The 18,126-nt window shown below is 54.8% G+C and overlaps 1 protein-coding gene across 2 annotated transcripts in view; it reads right to left on the reverse strand.

Moving 5' to 3' along the window:
- Positions 1-311: 311 nt before the first annotated feature.
- The window catches only part of LOC146052740 (uncharacterized), a 42,494-nt gene continuing 24,679 nt past the window's right edge, over positions 312-18,126 (reverse strand). For both annotated transcript variants that reach the window (XM_083167938.1, XM_083167937.1), the window contains exon 2: positions 312-2,102. In XM_083167938.1, the coding sequence (XP_083024064.1) occupies positions 400-1,932 (1,533 nt within the window). In that variant the 5' untranslated portion in view covers positions 1,933-2,102 and the 3' untranslated portion in view covers positions 312-399. The remainder of the gene's footprint in view (positions 2,103-18,126) is intronic.

Below are 18,126 nucleotides of genomic sequence, written 5' to 3' on the forward strand. Positions count from 1 at the left end.
TCCAATCTGTCTATACCTCTATATGATGCTCTGTTTCTCTTTACCGCATTGGGGGCCTTATTTTGGTTCACTCTTTCTGACAAAATCCTTCTTAGATAGACAAAACCATGTGCACTGCAGGGGAGCATATGCAAAATGTGCAGAGAGAGTTAGATTTGGGTGGGGTTTTACTTCAAAGTGAGATCTATATTGAAGTGTAAAAATAAAGCAGCCAGTATTTTCCCTGCACAGAAACAAAATTACTCACCCAAATCTAATTCTCTATGCACAGGTTACATCTGCCCCCCTGCAGTGCACATGGTTTTGTCCATCTAAGAAGTATTTTGTCAGAAAGAGTGAACCAAAATAAGGCCCTAAGTGTTGTCTGTCCATCAATACCGCCAACACAGCATTTTTAGTTTATCTTGTGTGACTCCTCTGATGTTGGACAAGATTTGACTTCTGGGAAAAACATTTGCTGCATTCAGAACATGTATATGGCTTCTCTCCTGTGTGACTCCTCTGATGTAGGACAAGATCTGACTTCTGGGAAAAACATTTGCTGCATTCAGAACATTTATATGGTTTCTCTCCTGTGTGACTCCTCTGATGTCGGACAAGAGTTGTCTTCCGGGGAAAACATTTGCTGCATTCAGAACATTTATATGGCTTTTCTTCTGTGTGACTCCTCTGATGTAGGACAAGATGTGACTTCTGGTAAAAACATTTGCTGCATTCAGAACATTTATATTGCTTCTCTCCTGTGTGACTCCTCTGATGTAGGACAAGAGCTGACTTCTGGTAAAAACATTTGCTGCATTCAGAACATTTATATGGTTTCTCTCCTGTGTGACTCCTCTGATGTTGGACAAGAGTTGTCTTCCGGGGAAAACATTTGCTGCATTCAGAACATTTATATGGCTTTTCTTCTGTGTGACTCCTCTGATGTAGGACAAGATGTGACTTCTGGTAAAAACATTTGCTGCATTCAGAACATTTATATGGTTTCTCTCCTGTGTGACTCCTCTGATGTCGGACAAGAGTTGTCTTCCGGGGAAAACATTTGCTGCATTCAGAACATGTATATGGCTTCTCTCCTGTGTGACTCCTCTGATGTAGGACAAGATCTGACTTCTGGTAAAAACATTTGCTGCATTCAGAACATTTATATGGTTTCTCTCCTGTGTGACTCCTCTGATGTTGGACAAGAAGTGACTTCTGGTAAAAACATTTGCTGCATTCAGAACATTTATATGGCTTCTCTCCTGTGTGACTCATCTGATGTATGATAAGATGTGGCTTCTGGGAAAAACATTTGCTGCATTCAGAGCATTTATATGGTTTCTCTCCTGTGTGACTCCTCTGATGTATAACAAGATCTGACTTCTGGGAAAAACATTTGCTGCATTCAGAACATTTATATGGCTTCTCTCCTGTGTGACTCCTCTGATGTTGGACAAGCTGTGACTTCTGGGAAAAACATTTGTTGCATTCAGAGCATTTATATGGCTTCTCTCCTGTGTGACTCCTCTGATGTATGAGAAGATGTGGCTTCTGGAAAAAACATTTGCTGCATTCAGAACATTTATATGGCTTCTCTCCTGTGTGACTCCTCTGATGTATGAGAAGCTGTGATATATATGTAAAGCCTTTGTCACACTCAGAACACACATGTGGTTTCTCTCCTGTGTGACTCCTCTGATGTTGGACAAGCTGTGACTTCTGGGAAAAACATTTGTTGCATTCAGAGCATTTATATGGCTTCTCTCCTGTGTGACTCCTCTGATGTCTGAGAAGATGTGGCTTATGGGAAAAACATTTGCTGCATTCAGAACATTTATATGGCTTCTCTCCTGTGTGACTCCTCTGATGTCTGAAAAGCTGCGATATATATGTAAAGCCTTTGTCACACTCAGAACACACATGTGGTTTCTCTCCTGTGAGACTCATCATGTATGAGGTGAGAAACAAATTAGTTGCTATATGTTTCTTCTATCCAGAAAATAAAATTGTGTGTTCCTCCTCCTGAGGTGTAAGGAGATATGATGTATTTAGTTGGCTTGAGTGGAGAACAATTTCCTTTTTCAAAATCCTCTTAATTTGAATCCTGCTCCTTATATGTCCTGTAAGAAAGTTAATATGTAAAAGCATAATGGTTACCAGGATAACGCTACTTTTATTGTATAAGATGTATATTTATACACAACATCAAATATCACAGACACTGACCATGATGTTACATTTGTGTACTGATGTGTCCACATACATCCAGCCTCCTTGTGTGTTAAACAGTCCTTCTAGTTGCTTCATTCCATAGTGGGACTGTAGCTAAGCAAACTCAAAACAAATAAATCACCAGGGCCAGATGGGATTCATCCGAGGGTATTAATGGAATTAAGGGATGAACTAGCTACCCCCCTACATTATATCTTTAGCAAGTCACTATCGTCAGGTATAGTACCAAAAGATTGGAGAATAGCAGAGGTAGTGCCAATATTCAAAAAAGGAAAAAAGGAAGATCCCGCTAATTACAGACCCGTTAGTTTAACATCAATTGTGGGTAAACTATTTGAAGGATTTTTAAGGGATGGTATCCAGGAATATTTAGACCATCACCGTCTACTCTGTACTAACCAACATGGGTTCGTGAAAAATCGTTCATGCCAAACTAATCTACTAGGGTTCTATGAAGAGGTTAGCAAAAACCTCGATAATGGAAATGCTGTAGATGTGATTTTCCTAGATTTCGCTAAAGCATTTGATACTGTCCGACACAAGAGATTGATTAATAAAATGGAGAACCTAGGATTGGGTGAAAATATCTGCAGATGGGTAGGGAATTGGCTATGTAATAGAGAACAAAGAGTGGTTGTGAATGGTGCCGTATGAGATATGATACCGGTACTAAGTGGAGTGCCCCAGTGTTCGGTTTTGGGGCCCATTTTGTTTAACATTTTTATTAACGATATTGGGATAGGGTTACTCATCTTATGTATACAACTTTGCGGACGATACAAAACTTAGCAAAGTCATTAAATCATCAGAAGATGTCACCATGCTTCAAAATGATCTTGCAATTCTAGATGAGTGGGCAAAAAAATGGAAGATGAGGTTCAATGTAGATAAATGTAAGGTTATGCACCTTGGGAGACACAACCAGTGTGCAAGTTACAACCTTAGCGGAGAGGAACTGGGTAATTCCATACTTGAAAAGGATCTAGGAGTCCAAATAGACAGCAAACTGGGATGTAGTGCCCATTGTAATGTAGCTACAAAAAAGGCCAACAAAATTCTGGCATGTATTAAGAGGGGAATGGAAACTAGGGACTCAAGGGTAATTATGCCACTGTATAAAGCATTGCTGAGACCTCACCTCGAGTACGGAGTGCAGTTCTGGGCCCCACACTATAAAAAGGACATCATAGAATTAAAAAAAGTCCAAAGGCGAGCAATAAAGCTTATTAGGGGAATGGAGAATTTAAGCTACGGGGAGAGATTAAGCAATTTGGGACTATTTACAATGGAAAAGAGATGTTTAAGGGGGGACTTGCTCAACATGTACAAGTATATCAAGTGCCAATATAAGGAACTAACCTGCTGCACAGAGTAATGTGTAAGATACTATGATGACGCTGACACCTACATACCCCTTTATATACACTAACCTGATACGCAGAGTAATATGTAAGATACTATGATGGATCTATCACCTAGATACCCCTTTATATACACTAACCTGATACGCAGAGTAATATGTAAGATACTATGATGTAGCTGTCACCTAGATACCCCCTTTATATACACTAACCTGCTGCACAGTAATATGTAAGATACTATGATGGAGCCGTCACCTAGATACCCCTTTATATACACTAACCTGCTGCACAGAGTAATATGTAAGATACTATGATGGAGCCATCACCTAGATACCCCTTTATATACACTAACCTGCTGCACAGAGTAATATGTAAGATACTATGATGTAGCCGTCACCTAGATACCCCCTTTATATACACTAACCTGCTGCACAGAGTAATATGTAAGATACTATGATAGAGCCGTCACCTAGATACCCCTTTATATACACTAACCTGCTGCACAGAGTAATATGTAAGATACTGTGATGGAGCTGTCACCTAGATACCCCTTTATATACACTAACCTGATGCACAGAGTAATATGTAAGATACTATGATGGAGCTGTCACCTAGATACCCCTTTATATACACTAACCTGCTGCACAGAGTAATATGTAAGATACTATGATGGAGCCGTCACCTAGATACCCCTTTATATACACTAACCTGCTGCACAGAGTAATATGTAAGATACTATGATGGATCTGTCACCTAGATACCCCTTTATATACACTAACCTGCTGCACAGAGTAACATGTAAGATACTATGATGTAGCCGACACCTAGATACCCCTTTATATACACGTTAGTGCTCCTGATTGGCCGCCAGGTGGCCAATAGCGCTATTCGGGGGAGGAGCCGCAGGATGTAAATATAGTCATCCTGCGTCTCCTCCGTGTCCGTGCTGGCTCGGGTACCGGCGTTTGTTTATTTTGCTAAGTACGTGGATGCCTACATGGAATAAAGAGGACCGATCCACACCTAGGAGATGTAAGGATGATTCGTCTCCACAGGTACCAATACCGGAATTCTAGTGGACAATGGGACCGATCCTCAATCAAGATAGGTAAGTATGTATGAATGGGGGGCGTGGCCTGGCCGGCACTGAGAGCGGGTGCGGGGAACGTGAGCTCCGTAAAAATCCTGTCTGTAAATCCTACCCCGGGACCTGCTGATGATCTCTATGCACCTCAGCTTTCATCAGAACCGCTCCTGTGTCTCCTGAGCTGTCTGCATCTCTCGTGGCTCGTTCGGGGAGTGCTGGTGGACTGGCCTGGCCTGCTGTGCCTCGTGTATCCTCTCCAGCAACGAGCGCCATTTTGGATTCCCCGGCTGCCCTGGCTGTACGGAGGAGTCCCCAGTCTGCGATCTCCGACACTTGGCTGTGATCCTGCCTCTGGTCGGGGGGCCCAGCGGGAGGGGGCGACTGGAAGTACTCCGGGGAGTAGCGGAAAGAGTGACAGCCGGTCTCGCTGAGACGGGTCGCTCAGCTGCACGGAGGGAACGGCGCTGCCCTGCCTGCTTGTCTTCTGGACTGGGGTAATTATATAGACGTGATCCTGTGCTGGGTACAGCAGCTACATATTGTGTATGCTTTCTGGAGCCTGCGGGGTCAGCTTTATACCTCTTACACACCACTTGGTTTTGCTTAGGGGACGCTACAGCCAGATATCCTGCTGCTACTAATATTCCTAAAGGTTAGGTGGTGTGCTAGCCACCACCATACTTCAACCTATTAAGCCTCCTTTACAGCAGCCTGCCTACTCATCGCCTGACGGATAATTTGGAGGTGTGCACTGCTGGCGCAGGTATGGAAGCACGCCTGCAACAAATTCTTCAGGCTATATCTGCCTCGGCTGATAGACTTGCTGGCAGGCTTGATGATGTCCGGAAGTTAACCCTTTCTACTTCTTATGCCTCGGACGAACATCCTTTTGTGGCTGAAAAAATTCTGCATCAATATCCTGCGTCTGCAACCCCTATGACTCCTATACTTGTTCGCACCCTGGAGCCATTTCCGAGGATGGATCCTGCTGGCTCTGAAAGTACCTGGTACCCCATACACATCCGCATTGTTATGGCTATGTCTTGCCAAATATCTCCCACTCCTCTTCTACTGACAACTCTACAAGTCTTCACTTCGTTATCTGACTACCCTGGCTGTGCTCCTGCGAGTTCCCAAGAGATGAGATATGGGTCTTCTACTATGCCGCGGCCCATTCATGGCACCGAAAACTGGCCGGACTAGACTCTGCAATATAAAGCTCTGGGATGCCCACTTTATCTCTTGTCCTAATTTGCTATTTTCTCAGCATTATACTGTCTTATTCATATCCTGTTTGTACTTTCTTGTTGTCACAGAAAATATATGTATAGTATAGTATACACTTGAATATTCTATGCAAACTGCGCATATCTCCTGTAGATGTGCTGGCCTTCATCTATCCTAGCTTAAGATCCTTCTTCCATTGCCCTGAGTTTTCATCCGACAAATATCCTGCTCATAGGGGGGGTAGTAGTAGTAGTAGTAGATAGGATTTGTAGTTAGTGGGGAGCGGTAAGGTTTAGGGCTCCAGGTATACCTCAAGTTGGGTGTAGGTAATACAGGGTGGGGGGTCTTTTTCGGGTGGGTTGCTTTTGGGGGTTAGTTTGCTTTTATTGTTTCTATATCCTTCTTCTTTAGGTGGCTAGATATATGCTATCCGAGTTTAGTCTTAGTCATTATAGGCACTGCAAGGACCTCAAGAGCACCGCAGACATTATATACATAATGGGATGAAACAAAGCGCTCTGCTTCATACTTCTTGCTTTATTGTATGCTTTAGTTAGGACATATGCTGTGTGCATCTGTGCCCGATTGGCGCCTTCGGGTAAACAGTGCTGTTATCTGTATCTTGCAGGTGATACATTAACCCTTACTGTTTTACTACGTGTATGTGCCCTTGAGATATCCTGATGCACTAATTGTACAGCTCTGACTTCACTGCTATACTGGCTATCTTTTTATATGTCTGGGGTGTTATTGTTGTCTGTGCAAAAAATTTTTAATAAAAATGATCGAATTTAAAAAAAAAGTATGTATGAATGGGCTCAGTGTGATATAAAGTTTTACTTTTCTTGTCAGTGTGCTTTTATTAAACTATTGGTTTTGCTGTGGAACTAAGAGTCCCAGCAAGCCCATTAATGGGCAGCATTCTGGGACTGCACAGCTGATTGGGCTGCGTGGGTCACTTGGCACGTGGTGGTGTCTCTGGCTGTGGCTGTCTGGGTGCTCAGGTGTCAGCGGAAGCAGTAGTAGTTGGGACAGAGAGCAGCTGGTGAGGGGAAGGGGTGGCTGTGGCTGTCTGGGCGCTCAGGTGTCAGCGGAAGCAGTAGTAGTAGTTGGGACAGAGAGCAGCTGGTGAGGGGAAGGGGTGACTGTGGCTGTCTGGGCGCTCAGGTGTCAGCGGAAGCAGTAGTAGTAGTAGTAGTAGTTGGGACAGAGAGCAGCTGGTGAGGGGAAGGGGTGACTGTGGCTGTCTGGGCGCTCAGGTGTCAGCGGAAGCAGTAGTAGTAGTAGTTGGGACGGAGAGCAGCTGGTGAGGGGAAGGGGTGGCTGTGGCTGTCTGGGTGCTCAGGTGTCAGCGGAAGCAGTAGTAGTTGGGACAGAGAGCAGCTGGTGAGGGGAAGGGGTGGCTGTGGCTGTCTGGGCGCTCAGGTGTCAGCGGAAGCAGTAGTAGTAGTTGGGACAGAGAGCAGCTGGTGAGGGGGAGGGGTGGCTGTGGCTGTCTGGGCGCTCAGGTGTCAGCGGAAGCAGTAGTAGTAGTAGTTGGGACAGAGAGCAGCTGGTGAGGGGAAGGGGTGGCTGTGGCTGTCTGGGTGCTCAGGTGTCAGCGGAAGCAGTAGTAGTAGTAGTTGGGACAGAGAGCAGCTGGTGAGGGAAGGGGTGGCTGTGGCTGTCTGGGTGCTCAGGTGTCAGCGGAAGCAGTAGTAGTAGTTGGGACGGAGAGCAGCTGGTGAGGGGAAGGGGTGGCTGTGGCTGTCTGGGTGCTCTGGTGTCAGCGGAAGCAGTAGTAGTAGTTGGGACGGAAGAGCAGCTTGGTGAGGGGGAGGGGTGGCTGTGGCTGTCTGGGTGCTCAGGTGTCAGCAGAAGCAGTAGTAGTAGTTGGGACGGAGAGCAGCTGGTGAGGGGGAGGGGTGGCTGTGGCTGTCTGGGTGCTCAGGTGTCAGTGGAAGCAGTAGTAGTTGGGACGGAGAGCAGCTGGTGAGGGGAAGGGGTGGCTGTGGCTGTCTGGGCGCTCAGGTGTCAGCGGAAGCAGTAGTAGTAGTTGGGACGGAGAGCAGCTGGTGAGGGGAAGGGGTGGCTGTGGCTGTCTGGGCGCTCAGGTGTCAGCGGAAGCAGTAGTAGTAGTTGGGACGGAGAGCAGCTGCTGAGGGGAAGGGTGGCTGTGGCTGTCTGGGTGCTCAGGTGTCAGCGGAAGCACTAGTAGTAGTTGGGACGGAGAGCAGCTGGTGAGGGGAAGGGGTGGCTGTGGCTGTCTGGGCGCTCAGGTGTCAGCGGAAGCAGTAGTAGTAGTTGGGACGGAGAGCAGCTGGTGAGGGGAAGGGGTGGCTGTGGCTGTCTGGGCGCTCAGGTGTCAGCGGAAGCACTAGTAGTAGTTGGGACGGAGAGCAGCTGGTGAGGGGAAGGGGTGGCTGTGGCTGTCTGGGCGCTCAGGTGTCAGCGGAAGCAGTAGTAGTAGTTGGGACGGAGAGCAGCTGCTGAGGGGAAGGGGTGGCTGTGGCTGTCTGGGTGCTCAGGTGTCAGCGGAAGCAGTAGTAGTAGTTGGGACGGAGAGCAGCTGGTGAGGGGAAGGGGTGGCTGTGGCTGTCTGGACGCTCAGGTGTCAGCGGAAGCAGTAGTAGTAGTTGGGACGGAGAGCAGCTAGTGAGGGGAAGGGTGGCTGTGGCTGTCTGGGTGCTCAGGTGTCAGCGGAAGCAGTAGTAGTAGTTGGGACGGAGAGCAGCTGGTGAGGGGAAGGGGTGGCTGCCACTGGCTGTCTGGGCACTCAGGTGTCAGCGGAAGCAGTAGTAGTAGTTGGGACAGAGAGCAGCTGGTGAGGGGAAGGGGTGGCTGTGGCTGTCTGGGTGCTCAGGTGTCAGCGGAAGCAGTAGTAGTTGGGACAGAGAGCAGCTGGCGAGGGGAAGGGGTGGCTGTGGCTGTCTGGGCGCTCAGGTGTCAGCGGAAGCAGTAGTAGTAGTTGGGACGGAGAGCAGCTGGTGAGGGGAAGGGGTGGCTGTGCTGTCTGGGCGCTCAGGTGTCAGCGGAAGCAGTAGTAGTAATTGGGACAGAGAGCAGCTGGTGAGGGGAAGGGGTGGCTGTGGCTGTCTGGGCGCTCAGGTGTCAGCGGAAGCAGTAGTAGTAATTGGGACAGAGAGCAGCTGGTGAGGGGACGGGGTGGCTGTGGCTGTCTGGGTGCTCAGGTGTCAGCGGAAGCAGTAGTAGTTGGGACGGAGAGCAGCTGGTGAGGGGAAGGGGTGGCTGTGGCTGTCTGGGCGCTCAGGTGTCAGCGGAAGCAGTAGTTGGGACGGAGAGCAGCTGGTGAGGGGAAGGGGTGGCTGTGGCTGTCAGGGCGCTCAGGTGTCAGTGGAAGCAGTAGTAGTTGGGACGGAGAGCAGCTAGTGATGGGGAGGGGTGGCTGTGGCTGTCTGGGCGCTCAGGTGTCAGCGGAAGCAGTAGTAGTAGTTGGGATGGAGAGCAGCTGGTGAGGGGAAGGGGTGGCTGTGGCTGTCTGGGTGCTCAGGTGTCAGCGGAAGCAGTAGTAGTAGTTGGGACGGAGAGCAGCTGGTGAGGGGAGGGGTGGCTGTGGCTGTCTGGGCGCTCAGGTGTCAGCTGAAGCAGTAGTAGTAGTTGGGACGGAGAGCAGCTGGTGAGGGGAAGGGGTGGCTGTGGCTGTCTGGGCGCTCAGGTGTCAGCGGAAGCAGTAGTAGTAGTTGGGACGGAGAGCAGCTGGTGAGGGGACGGGGTGGCTGTGGCTGTCTGGGTGCTCAGGTGTCAGTGGAAGCAGTAGTAGTAGTTAGGACAGAGAGCAGCTGGTGAGGGGAAGGGGTGGCTGTGGCTGTCTGGGTGCTCAGGTGTCAGCGGAAGCAGTAGTAGTAGTTGGGACGGAGAGCAGCTGGTGAGGGGGAGGGGTGGCTGTCTGGGTGCTCAGGTGTCAGCGGAAGCAGTAGTAGTAGTTGGGACGGAGAGCAGCTGGTGAGGGGAAGGGGTGGCTGTGGCTGTCTGGGCGCTCAGGTGTCAGCGGAAGCAGTAGTAGTAGTTGGGACGGAGAGCAGCTGGTGAGGGGACGGGGTGGCTGTGGCTGTCTGGGCGCTCAGGTGTCAGCGGAAGCAGTAGTAGTAGTTGGGACGGAGAGCAGCTGGTGAGGGGAAGGGGTGGCTGTGGCTGTCTGGGCGCTCTGGCTGTGGCTGTCTGGGCGCTGTGGCTGCCACTGGCTGTCTGGGTGCTCAGGTGTCAGCGGAAGCACTAGTAGTAGTTGGGACAGAGAGCAGCTGGTGAGGGGGAGGGGTGGCTGTGGCTGTCTGGGCGCTCAGGTGTCAGCGGAAGCAGTAGTAGTAGCTGGGACGGAGAGCAGCTGGTGAGGGGAAGGGGTGGCTGTGGCTGTCTGGGTGCTCAGGTGTCAGCGGAAGCAGTAGTAGTAGTTGGGACGGAGAGCAGCTGGTGAGGGGAAGGGGTGGCTGCCACTGGCTGTCTGGGCACTCAGGTGTCAGCGGAAGCAGTAGTAGTAGTTGGGACGGAGAGCAGCTGGTGAGGGGAAGGGGTGGCTGTGGCTGTCTGGGCGCTCAGGTGTCAGCGGAAGCAGTAGTAGTAATTGGGACGGAGAGCAGCTGGTGAGGGGAAGGGGTGGCTGTGGCTGTCTGGGCGCTCAGGTGTCAGCGGAAGCAGTAGTAGTTGGGACGGAGAGCAGCTGGTGAGGGGAAGGGGTGGCTGTGGCTGTCTGGGCGCTCAGGTGTCAGCGGAAGCAGTAGTTGGGACGGAGAGCAGCTGGTGAGGGGAAGGGGTGGCTGTGGCTGTCAGGGCGCTCAGGTGTCAGTGGAAGCAGTAGTAGTTGGGACGGAGAGCAGCTGGTGAGGGGAAGGGGTGGCTGTGGCTGTCTGGGTGCTCAGGTGTCAGCGGAAGCAGTAGTAGTAGTTGGGACGGAGAGCAGCTGGTGAGGGGAAGGGGTGGCTGTGGCTGTCTGGGCGCTCAGGTGTCAGCGGAAGCAGTAGTAGTAGTTGGGACGGAGAGCAGCTGGTGAGGGGAAGGGGTGGCTGTGGCTGTCTGGGCGCTCAGGTGTCAGCGGAAGCAGTAGTAGTAGTTGGGACGGAGAGCAGCTGGTGAGGGGAAGGGGTGGCTGTGGCTGTCTGGGCGCTCAGGTGTCAGCGGAAGCAGTAGTTGGGACGGAGAGCAGCTGGTGAGGGGAAGGGGTGGCTGTGGCTGTCAGGGCGCTCAGGTGTCAGTGGAAGCAGTAGTAGTTGGGACGGAGAGCAGCTGGTGAGGGGAAGGGGTGGCTGTGGCTGTCTGGGTGCTCAGGTGTCAGCGGAAGCAGTAGTAGTAGTTGGGACGGAGAGCAGCTGGTGAGGGGAAGGGGTGGCTGTGGCTGTCTGGGCGCTCAGGTGTCGCGGAAGCAGTAGTAGTAGTTGGGACGTAGAGCAGCTGGTGAGGGGAAGGGGTGGCTGTGGCTGTCTGGGCGCTCAGGTGTCAGCGGAAGCAGTAGTAGTAGTTGGGACGGAGAGCAGCTGGTGAGGGGACGGGGTGGCTGTGGCTGTCTGGGCGCTCTGGCTGTGGCTGTCTGGGCGCTGTGGCTGCCACTGGCTGTCTGGGTGCTCAGGTGTCAGCGGAAGTAGTAGTAGTTGGGACAGAGAGCAGCTGGTGAGGGGAAGGGGTGGCTGTGGCTGTCTGGGCGCTCTGGCTGTGGCTGTCTGGGCGCTGTGGCTGTCTGGGCGCTGTGGCTGCCACTGGCTGTCTGGGTGCTCAGGTGTCAGCGGAAGCACTAGTAGTAGTTGGGACAGAGAGCAGCTGGTGAGGGGGAGGGGTGGCTGTGGCTGTCTGGGCGCTCAGGTGTCAGCGGAAGCAGTTGTAGTTGGGACAGAGAGCAGCTGGTGAGGGGGAGGGGTGGCTGTGGCTGTCTGGGCGCTCAGGTGTCAGCGGAAGCAGTAGTAGTAGTTGGGACAGAGAGCAGCTGGTGAGGGGAAGGGGTGGCTGTGGCTGTCTGGGTGCTCCGGTGTCAGCGGAAGCAGTAGTAGTTGGGACGGAGAGCAGCTGGTGAGGGGAAGGGGTGGCTGCCACTGGCTGTCTGGGCGCTCAGGTGTCAGCGGAAGCAGTAGCAGTAGTTGGGACAGAGAGCAGCTGGTGAGGGGAAGGGGTGGCTGTGGCTGTCTGGGTGCTCAGGTGTCAGCGGAAGCAGTAGTAGTAGTTGGGACGGAGAGCAGCTGGTGAGGGGGAGGGGTGGCTGTGGCTGTCTGGGTGCTCAGGTGTCAGCGGAAGCAGTAGTAGTAGTTGGGACAGAGAGCAGCTGGTGAGGGGGAGGGGTGGCTGTGGCTGTCTGGGTGCTCAGGTGTCAGCGGAAGCAGTAGTAGTAGTTGGGACAGAGAGCAGCTGGTGAGGGGGAGGGGTGGCTGTGGCTGTCTGGGTGCTCAGGTGTCAGCGGAAGCAGTAGTTGGGACGGAGAGCAGCTGGTGAGGGGAATGGGTCTGGGCAGGGGAGCGTTATTATAACACATGTACCTGTGCGAAGCAGCGGCAGGACACTAGTCCAGGATAATTGGATAGCCCCCGGCAAATCCGCTAGCTGCAGACAATTACAGCAGCTGATTGATACTGGACATAGTGTATAACACATTCCCTGCCGTAGTGATCAGTCCCCAATATGATAAGATAATGTTATAGTCACCTTATCCTCCCGTATCACTGGCCGGCCGCAGTGTCCCACATACACCGGAGGGGAGAGGAGGATCCGGTTATATTTCTGCCTCCAGTTACAGAGATCATACACAATTCACGGCGCTCAGGTGTCAGCGGAAGCAGTAGTAGTAGTTGGGACGGAGAGCAGCTGGTGAGGGGACGGGGTGGCTGTGGCTGTCTGGGCGCTCAGGTGTCAGCGGAAGCAGTAGTAGTAGTTGGGACGGAGAGCAGCTGGTGAGGGGACGGGGTGGCTGTGGCTGTCTGGGCGCTCAGGCTGTGGCTGTCTGGGCGCTGTGGCTGCCACTGGCTGTCTGGGTGCTCAGGTGTCAGCGGAAGCAGTAGTAGTTGGGACAGAGAGCAGCTGGTGAGGGGAAGGGGTGGCTGTGGCTGTCTGGGCGCTGTGGCTGCCACTGGCTGTCTGGGTGCTCAGGTGTCAGCGGAAGCACTAGTAGTCGTTGGGACAGAGAGCAGCTGGTGAGGGGGAGGGGTGGCTGTGGCTGTCTGGGCGCTCAGGTGTCAGCGGAAGCAGTAGTAGTAGTTGGGACGGAGAGCAGCTGGTGAGGGGAAGGGGTGGCTGTGGCTGTCTGGGCGCTCAGGTGTCAGCGGAAGCAGTAGTAGTAGTTGGGACGGAGAGCAGCTGGTGAGGGGACGGGGTGGCTGTGGCTGTCTGGGCGCTCAGGTGTCAGCGGAAGCAGTAGTAGTAGTTGGGACAGAGAGCAGCTGGTGAGGGGAAGGGGTGGCTGTGGCTGTCTGGGCGCTGTGGCTGCCACTGGCTGTCTGGGTGCTCAGGTGTCAGCGGAAGCACTAGTAGTCGTTGGGACAGAGAGCAGCTGGTGAGGGGGAGGGGTGGCGGTGGCTGTCTGGGCGCTCAGGTGTCAGCGGAAGCAGTAGTAGTAGTTGGGACGGAGAGCAGCTGGTGAGGGGAAGGGGTGGCTGTGGCTGTCTGGGCGCTCAGGTGTCAGCGGAAGCAGTAGTAGTAGTTGGGACGGAGAGCAGCTGGTGAGGGGACGGGGTGGCTGTGGCTGTCTGGGCGCTCAGGTGTCAGCGGAAGCAGTAGTAGTAGTTGGGACGGAGAGCAGCTGGTGAGGGGAAGGGGTGGCTGTGGCTGTCTGGGCGCTCTGGCTGTGGCTGTCTGGGCGCTGTGGCTGCCACTGGCTGTCTGGGTGCTCAGGTGTCAGCGGAAGCACTAGTAGTAGTTGGGACAGAGAGCACCTGGTGAGGGGGAGGGGTGGCTGTGGCTGTCTGGGCGCTCAGGTGTCAGCGGAAGCAGTAGTAGTAGCTGGGACGGAGAGCAGCTGGTGAGGGGAAGGGGTGGCTGTGGCTGTCTGGGTGCTCAGGTGTCAGCGGAAGCAGTAGTAGTAGTTGGGACGGAGAGCAGCTGGTGAGGGGAAGGGGTGGCTGCCACTGGCTGTCTGGGCACTCAGGTGTCAGCGGAAGCAGTAGTAGTAGTTGGGACAGAGAGCAGCTGGTGAGGGGGAAGGGGTGGCTGTGGCTGTCTGGGTGCTCAGGTGTCAGCGGAAGCAGTACTAGTTGGGACAGAGAGCAGCTGGCGAGGGGAAGGGGTGGCTGTCTGGGCGCTCAGGTGTCAGCGGAAGCAGTAGTAGTAGTTGGGACGGAGAGCAGCTGGTGAGGGGAAGGGGTGGCTGTGGCTGTCTGGGCGCTCAGGTGTCAGCGGAAGCAGTAGTAGTAATTGGGACGGAGAGCAGCTGGTGAGGGGAAGGGGTGGCTGTGGCTGTCTGGGCGCTCAGGTGTCAGCGGAAGCAGTAGTAGTAATTGGGACAGAGAGCAGCTGGTGAGGGGACGGGGTGGCTGTGGCTGTCTGGGTGCTCAGGTGTCAGCGGAAGCAGTAGTAGTTGGGACGGAGAGCAGCTGGTGAGGGGAAGGGGTGGCTGTGGCTGTCTGGGCGCTCAGGTGTCAGCGGAAGCAGTAGTTGGGACGGAGAGCAGCTGGTGAGGGGAAGGGGTGGCTGTCAGGGCGCTCAGGTGTCAGTGGAAGCAGTAGTAGTTGGGACGGAGAGCAGCTGGTGATGGGGAGGGGTGGCTGTGGCTGTCTGGGCGATCAGGTGTCAGCGGAAGCAGTAGTAGTAGTTGGGATGGAGAGCAGCTGGTGAGGGGAAGGGGTGGCTGTGGCTGTCTGGGTGCTCAGGTGTCAGCGGAAGCAGTAGTAGTAGTTGGGACGGAGAGCAGCTGGTGAGGGGAAGGGATGGCTGTGGCTGTCTGGGCGCTCAGGTGTCAGCGGAAGCAGTAGTAGTAGTTGGGACGGAGAGCAGCTGGTGAGGGGAAGGGGTGGCTGTGGCTGTCTGGGCGCTCAGGTGTCAGCGGAAGCAGTAGTAGTAGTTGGGATGGAGAGCAGCTGGTGAGGGGACGGGGTGGCTGTGGCTGTCTGGGCGCTCAGGTGTCAGCGGAAGCAGTAGTAGTAGTTGGGACGGAGAGCAGCTGGTGAGGGGACGGGGTGGCTGTGGCTGTCTGGGCGCTCTGGCTGTGGCTGTCTGGGCGCTGTGGCTGCCACTGGCTGTCTAGGTGCTCAGGTGTCAGCGGAAGCAGTAGTAGTTGGGACAGAGAGCAGCTGGTGAGGGGAAGGGGTGGCTGTGGCTGTCTGGGCGCTCTGGCTGTGGCTGTCTGGGCGCTGTGGCTGTCTGGGCGCTGTGGCTGCCACTGGCTGTCTGGGTGCTCAGGTGTCAGCGGAAGCACTAGTAGTAGTTGGGACAGAGAGCAGCTGGTGAGGGGAAGGGGTGGCTGTGGCTGTCTGGGTGCTCAGGTGTCAGCGGAAGCAGTAGTAGTAGTTGGGACAGAGAGCAGCTGGTGAGGGGGAGGGGTGGCTGTGGCTGTCTGGGTGCTCAGGTGTCAGCGGAAGCAGTAGTAGTAGTTGGGACAGAGAGCAGCTGGTGAGGGGGAGGGGTGGCTGTGGCTGTCTGGGTGCTCAGGTGTCAGCGGAAGCAGTAGTAGTAGTTGGGACGGAGAGCAGCTGGTGAGGGGAAGGGGTGGCTGTGGCTGTCTGGGCGCTCAGGTGTCAGCGGAAGCAGTAGTAGTAGTTGGGACAGAGAGCAGCTGGTGATGGGGAGGGGTGGCTGTGGCTGTCTGGGCGCTCAGGTGTCAGCGGAAGCAGTAGTAGTAGTTGGGACAGAAAGCAGCTGGTGAGGGGAAGGGGTGGCTGTGGCTGTCTGGGCGCTCAGGTGTCAGCGGAAGCAGTAGTAGTAGTTGGGACAGAGAGCAGCTGGTGAGGGGGAGGGGTGGCTGTGGCTGTCAGGGCGCTCAGGTGTCAGCGGAAGCAGTAGTAGTAGTTGGGACAGAGAGCAGCTGGTGAGGGGAAGGGGTGGCTGTGGCTGTCTGGGCGCTCAGGTGTCAGCGGAAGCAGTAGTAGTAGTTGGGACGGAGAGCAGCTGGTGAGGGGACGGGGTGGCTGTGGCTGTCTGGGCGCTCAGGTGTCAGCGGAAGCAGTAGTAGTAGTTGGGACAGAGAGCAGCTGGTGAGGGGAAGGGGTGGCTGTGGCTGTCTGGGCGCTGTGGCTGCCACTGGCTGTCTGGGTGCTCAGGTGTCAGCGGAAGCACTAGTAGTCGTTGGGACAGAGAGCAGCTGGTGAGGGGGAGGGGTGGCTGTGGCTGTCTGGGCGCTCAGGTGTCAGCGGAAGCAGTAGTAGTAGTTGGGACGGAGAGCAGCTGGTGAGGGGAAGGGGTGGCTGTGGCTGTCTGGGCGCTCAGGTGTCAGCGGAAGCAGTAGTAGTAGTTGGGACGGAGAGCAGCTGGTGAGGGGACGGGGTGGCTGTGGCTGTCTGGGCGCTCAGGTGTCAGCGGAAGCAGTAGTAGTAGTTGGGACGGAGAGCAGCTGGTGAGGGGAAGGGGTGGCTGTGGCTGTCTGGGCGCTCTGGCTGTGGCTGTCTGGGCGCTGTGGCTGCCACTGGCTGTCTGGGTGCTCAGGTGTCAGCGGAAGCACTAGTAGTAGTTGGGACAGAGAGCACCTGGTGAGGGGGAGGGGTGGCTGTGGCTGTCTGGGCGCTCAGGTGTCAGCGGAAGCAGTAGTAGTAGCTGGGACGGAGAGCAGCTGGTGAGGGGAAGGGGTGGCTGTGGCTGTCTGGGTGCTCAGGTGTCAGCGGAAGCAGTAGTAGTAGTTGGGACGGAGAGCAGCTGGTGAGGGGAAGGGGTGGCTGCCACTGGCTGTCTGGGCACTCAGGTGTCAGCGGAAGCAGTAGTAGTAGTTGGGACAGAGAGCAGCTGGTGAGGGGAAGGGGTGGCTGTGGCTGTCTGGGTGCTCAGGTGTCAGCGGAAGCAGTACTAGTTGGGACAGAGAGCAGCTGGCGAGGGGAAGGGGTGGCTGTCTGGGCGCTCAGGTGTCAGCGGAAGCAGTAGTAGTAGATGGGACGGAGAGCAGCTGGTGAGGGGAAGGGGTGGCTGTGGCTGTCTGGGCGCTCAGGTGTCAGCGGAAGCAGTAGTAGTAATTGGGACGGAGAGCAGCTGGTGAGGGGAAGGGGTGGCTGTGGCTGTCTGGGCGCTCAGGTGTCAGCGGAAGCAGTAGTAGTAATTGGGACAGAGAGCAGCTGGTGAGGGGACGGGGTGGCTGTGGCTGTCTGGGTGCTCAGGTGTCAGCGGAAGCAGTAGTAGTTGGGACGGAGAGCAGCTGGTGAGGGGAAGGGGTGGCTGTGGCTGTCTGGGCGCTCAGGTGTCAGCGGAAGCAGTAGTTGGGACGGAGAGCAGCTGGTGAGGGGAAGGGGTGGCTGTCAGGGCGCTCAGGTGTCAGTGGAAGCAGTAGTAGTTGGGACGGAGAGCAGCTGGTGATGGGGAGGGGTGGCTGTGGCTGTCTGGGCGATCAGGTGTCAGCGGAAGCAGTAGTAGTAGTTGGGATGGAGAGCAGCTGGTGAGGGGAAGGGGTGGCTGTGGCTGTCTGGGTGCTCAGGTGTCAGCGGAAGCAGTAGTAGTAGTTGGGACGGAGAGCAGCTGGTGAGGGGAAGGGATGGCTGTGGCTGTCTGGGCGCTCAGGTGTCAGCGGAAGCAGTAATAGTAGTTGGGACGGAGAGCAGCTGGTGAGGGGAAGGGGTGGCTGTGGCTGTCTGGGCGCTCAGGTGTCAGCGGAAGCAGTAGTAGTAGTTGGGACGGAGAGCAGCTGGTGAGGGGACGGGGTGGCTGTGGCTGTCTGGGCGCTCAGGTGTCAGCGGAAGCAGTAGTAGTAGTTGGGACGGAGAGCAGCTGGTGAGGGGACGGGGTGGCTGTGGCTGTCTGGGCGCTCTGGCTGTGGCTGTCTGGGCGCTGTGGCTGCCACTGGCTGTCTAGGTGCTCAGGTGTCAGCGGAAGCAGTAGTAGTTGGGACAGAGAGCAGCTGGTGAGGGGAAGGGGTGGCTGTGGCTGTCTGGGCGCTCTGGCTGTGGCTGTCTGGGCGCTGTGGCTGTCTGGGCGCTGTGGCTGCCACTGGCTGTCTGGGTGCTCAGGTGTCAGCGGAAGCACTAGTAGTAGTTGGGACAGAGAGCAGCTGGTGAGGGGAAGGGGTGGCTGTGGCTGTCTGGGTGCTCAGGTGTCAGCGGAAGCAGTAGTAGTAGTTGGGACAGAGAGCAGCTGGTGAGGGGAGGGGTGGCTGTGGCTGTCTGGGTGCTCAGGTGTCAGCGGAAGCAGTAGTAGTAGTTG

The sequence above is a fragment of the Crinia signifera genome, unplaced genomic scaffold (assembly GCF_055691185.1).
Source record: "Crinia signifera unplaced genomic scaffold, ASM5569118v1 HAP2_SCAFFOLD_114, whole genome shotgun sequence".
Taxonomy (NCBI): Eukaryota; Metazoa; Chordata; class Amphibia; order Anura; family Myobatrachidae; genus Crinia; species Crinia signifera.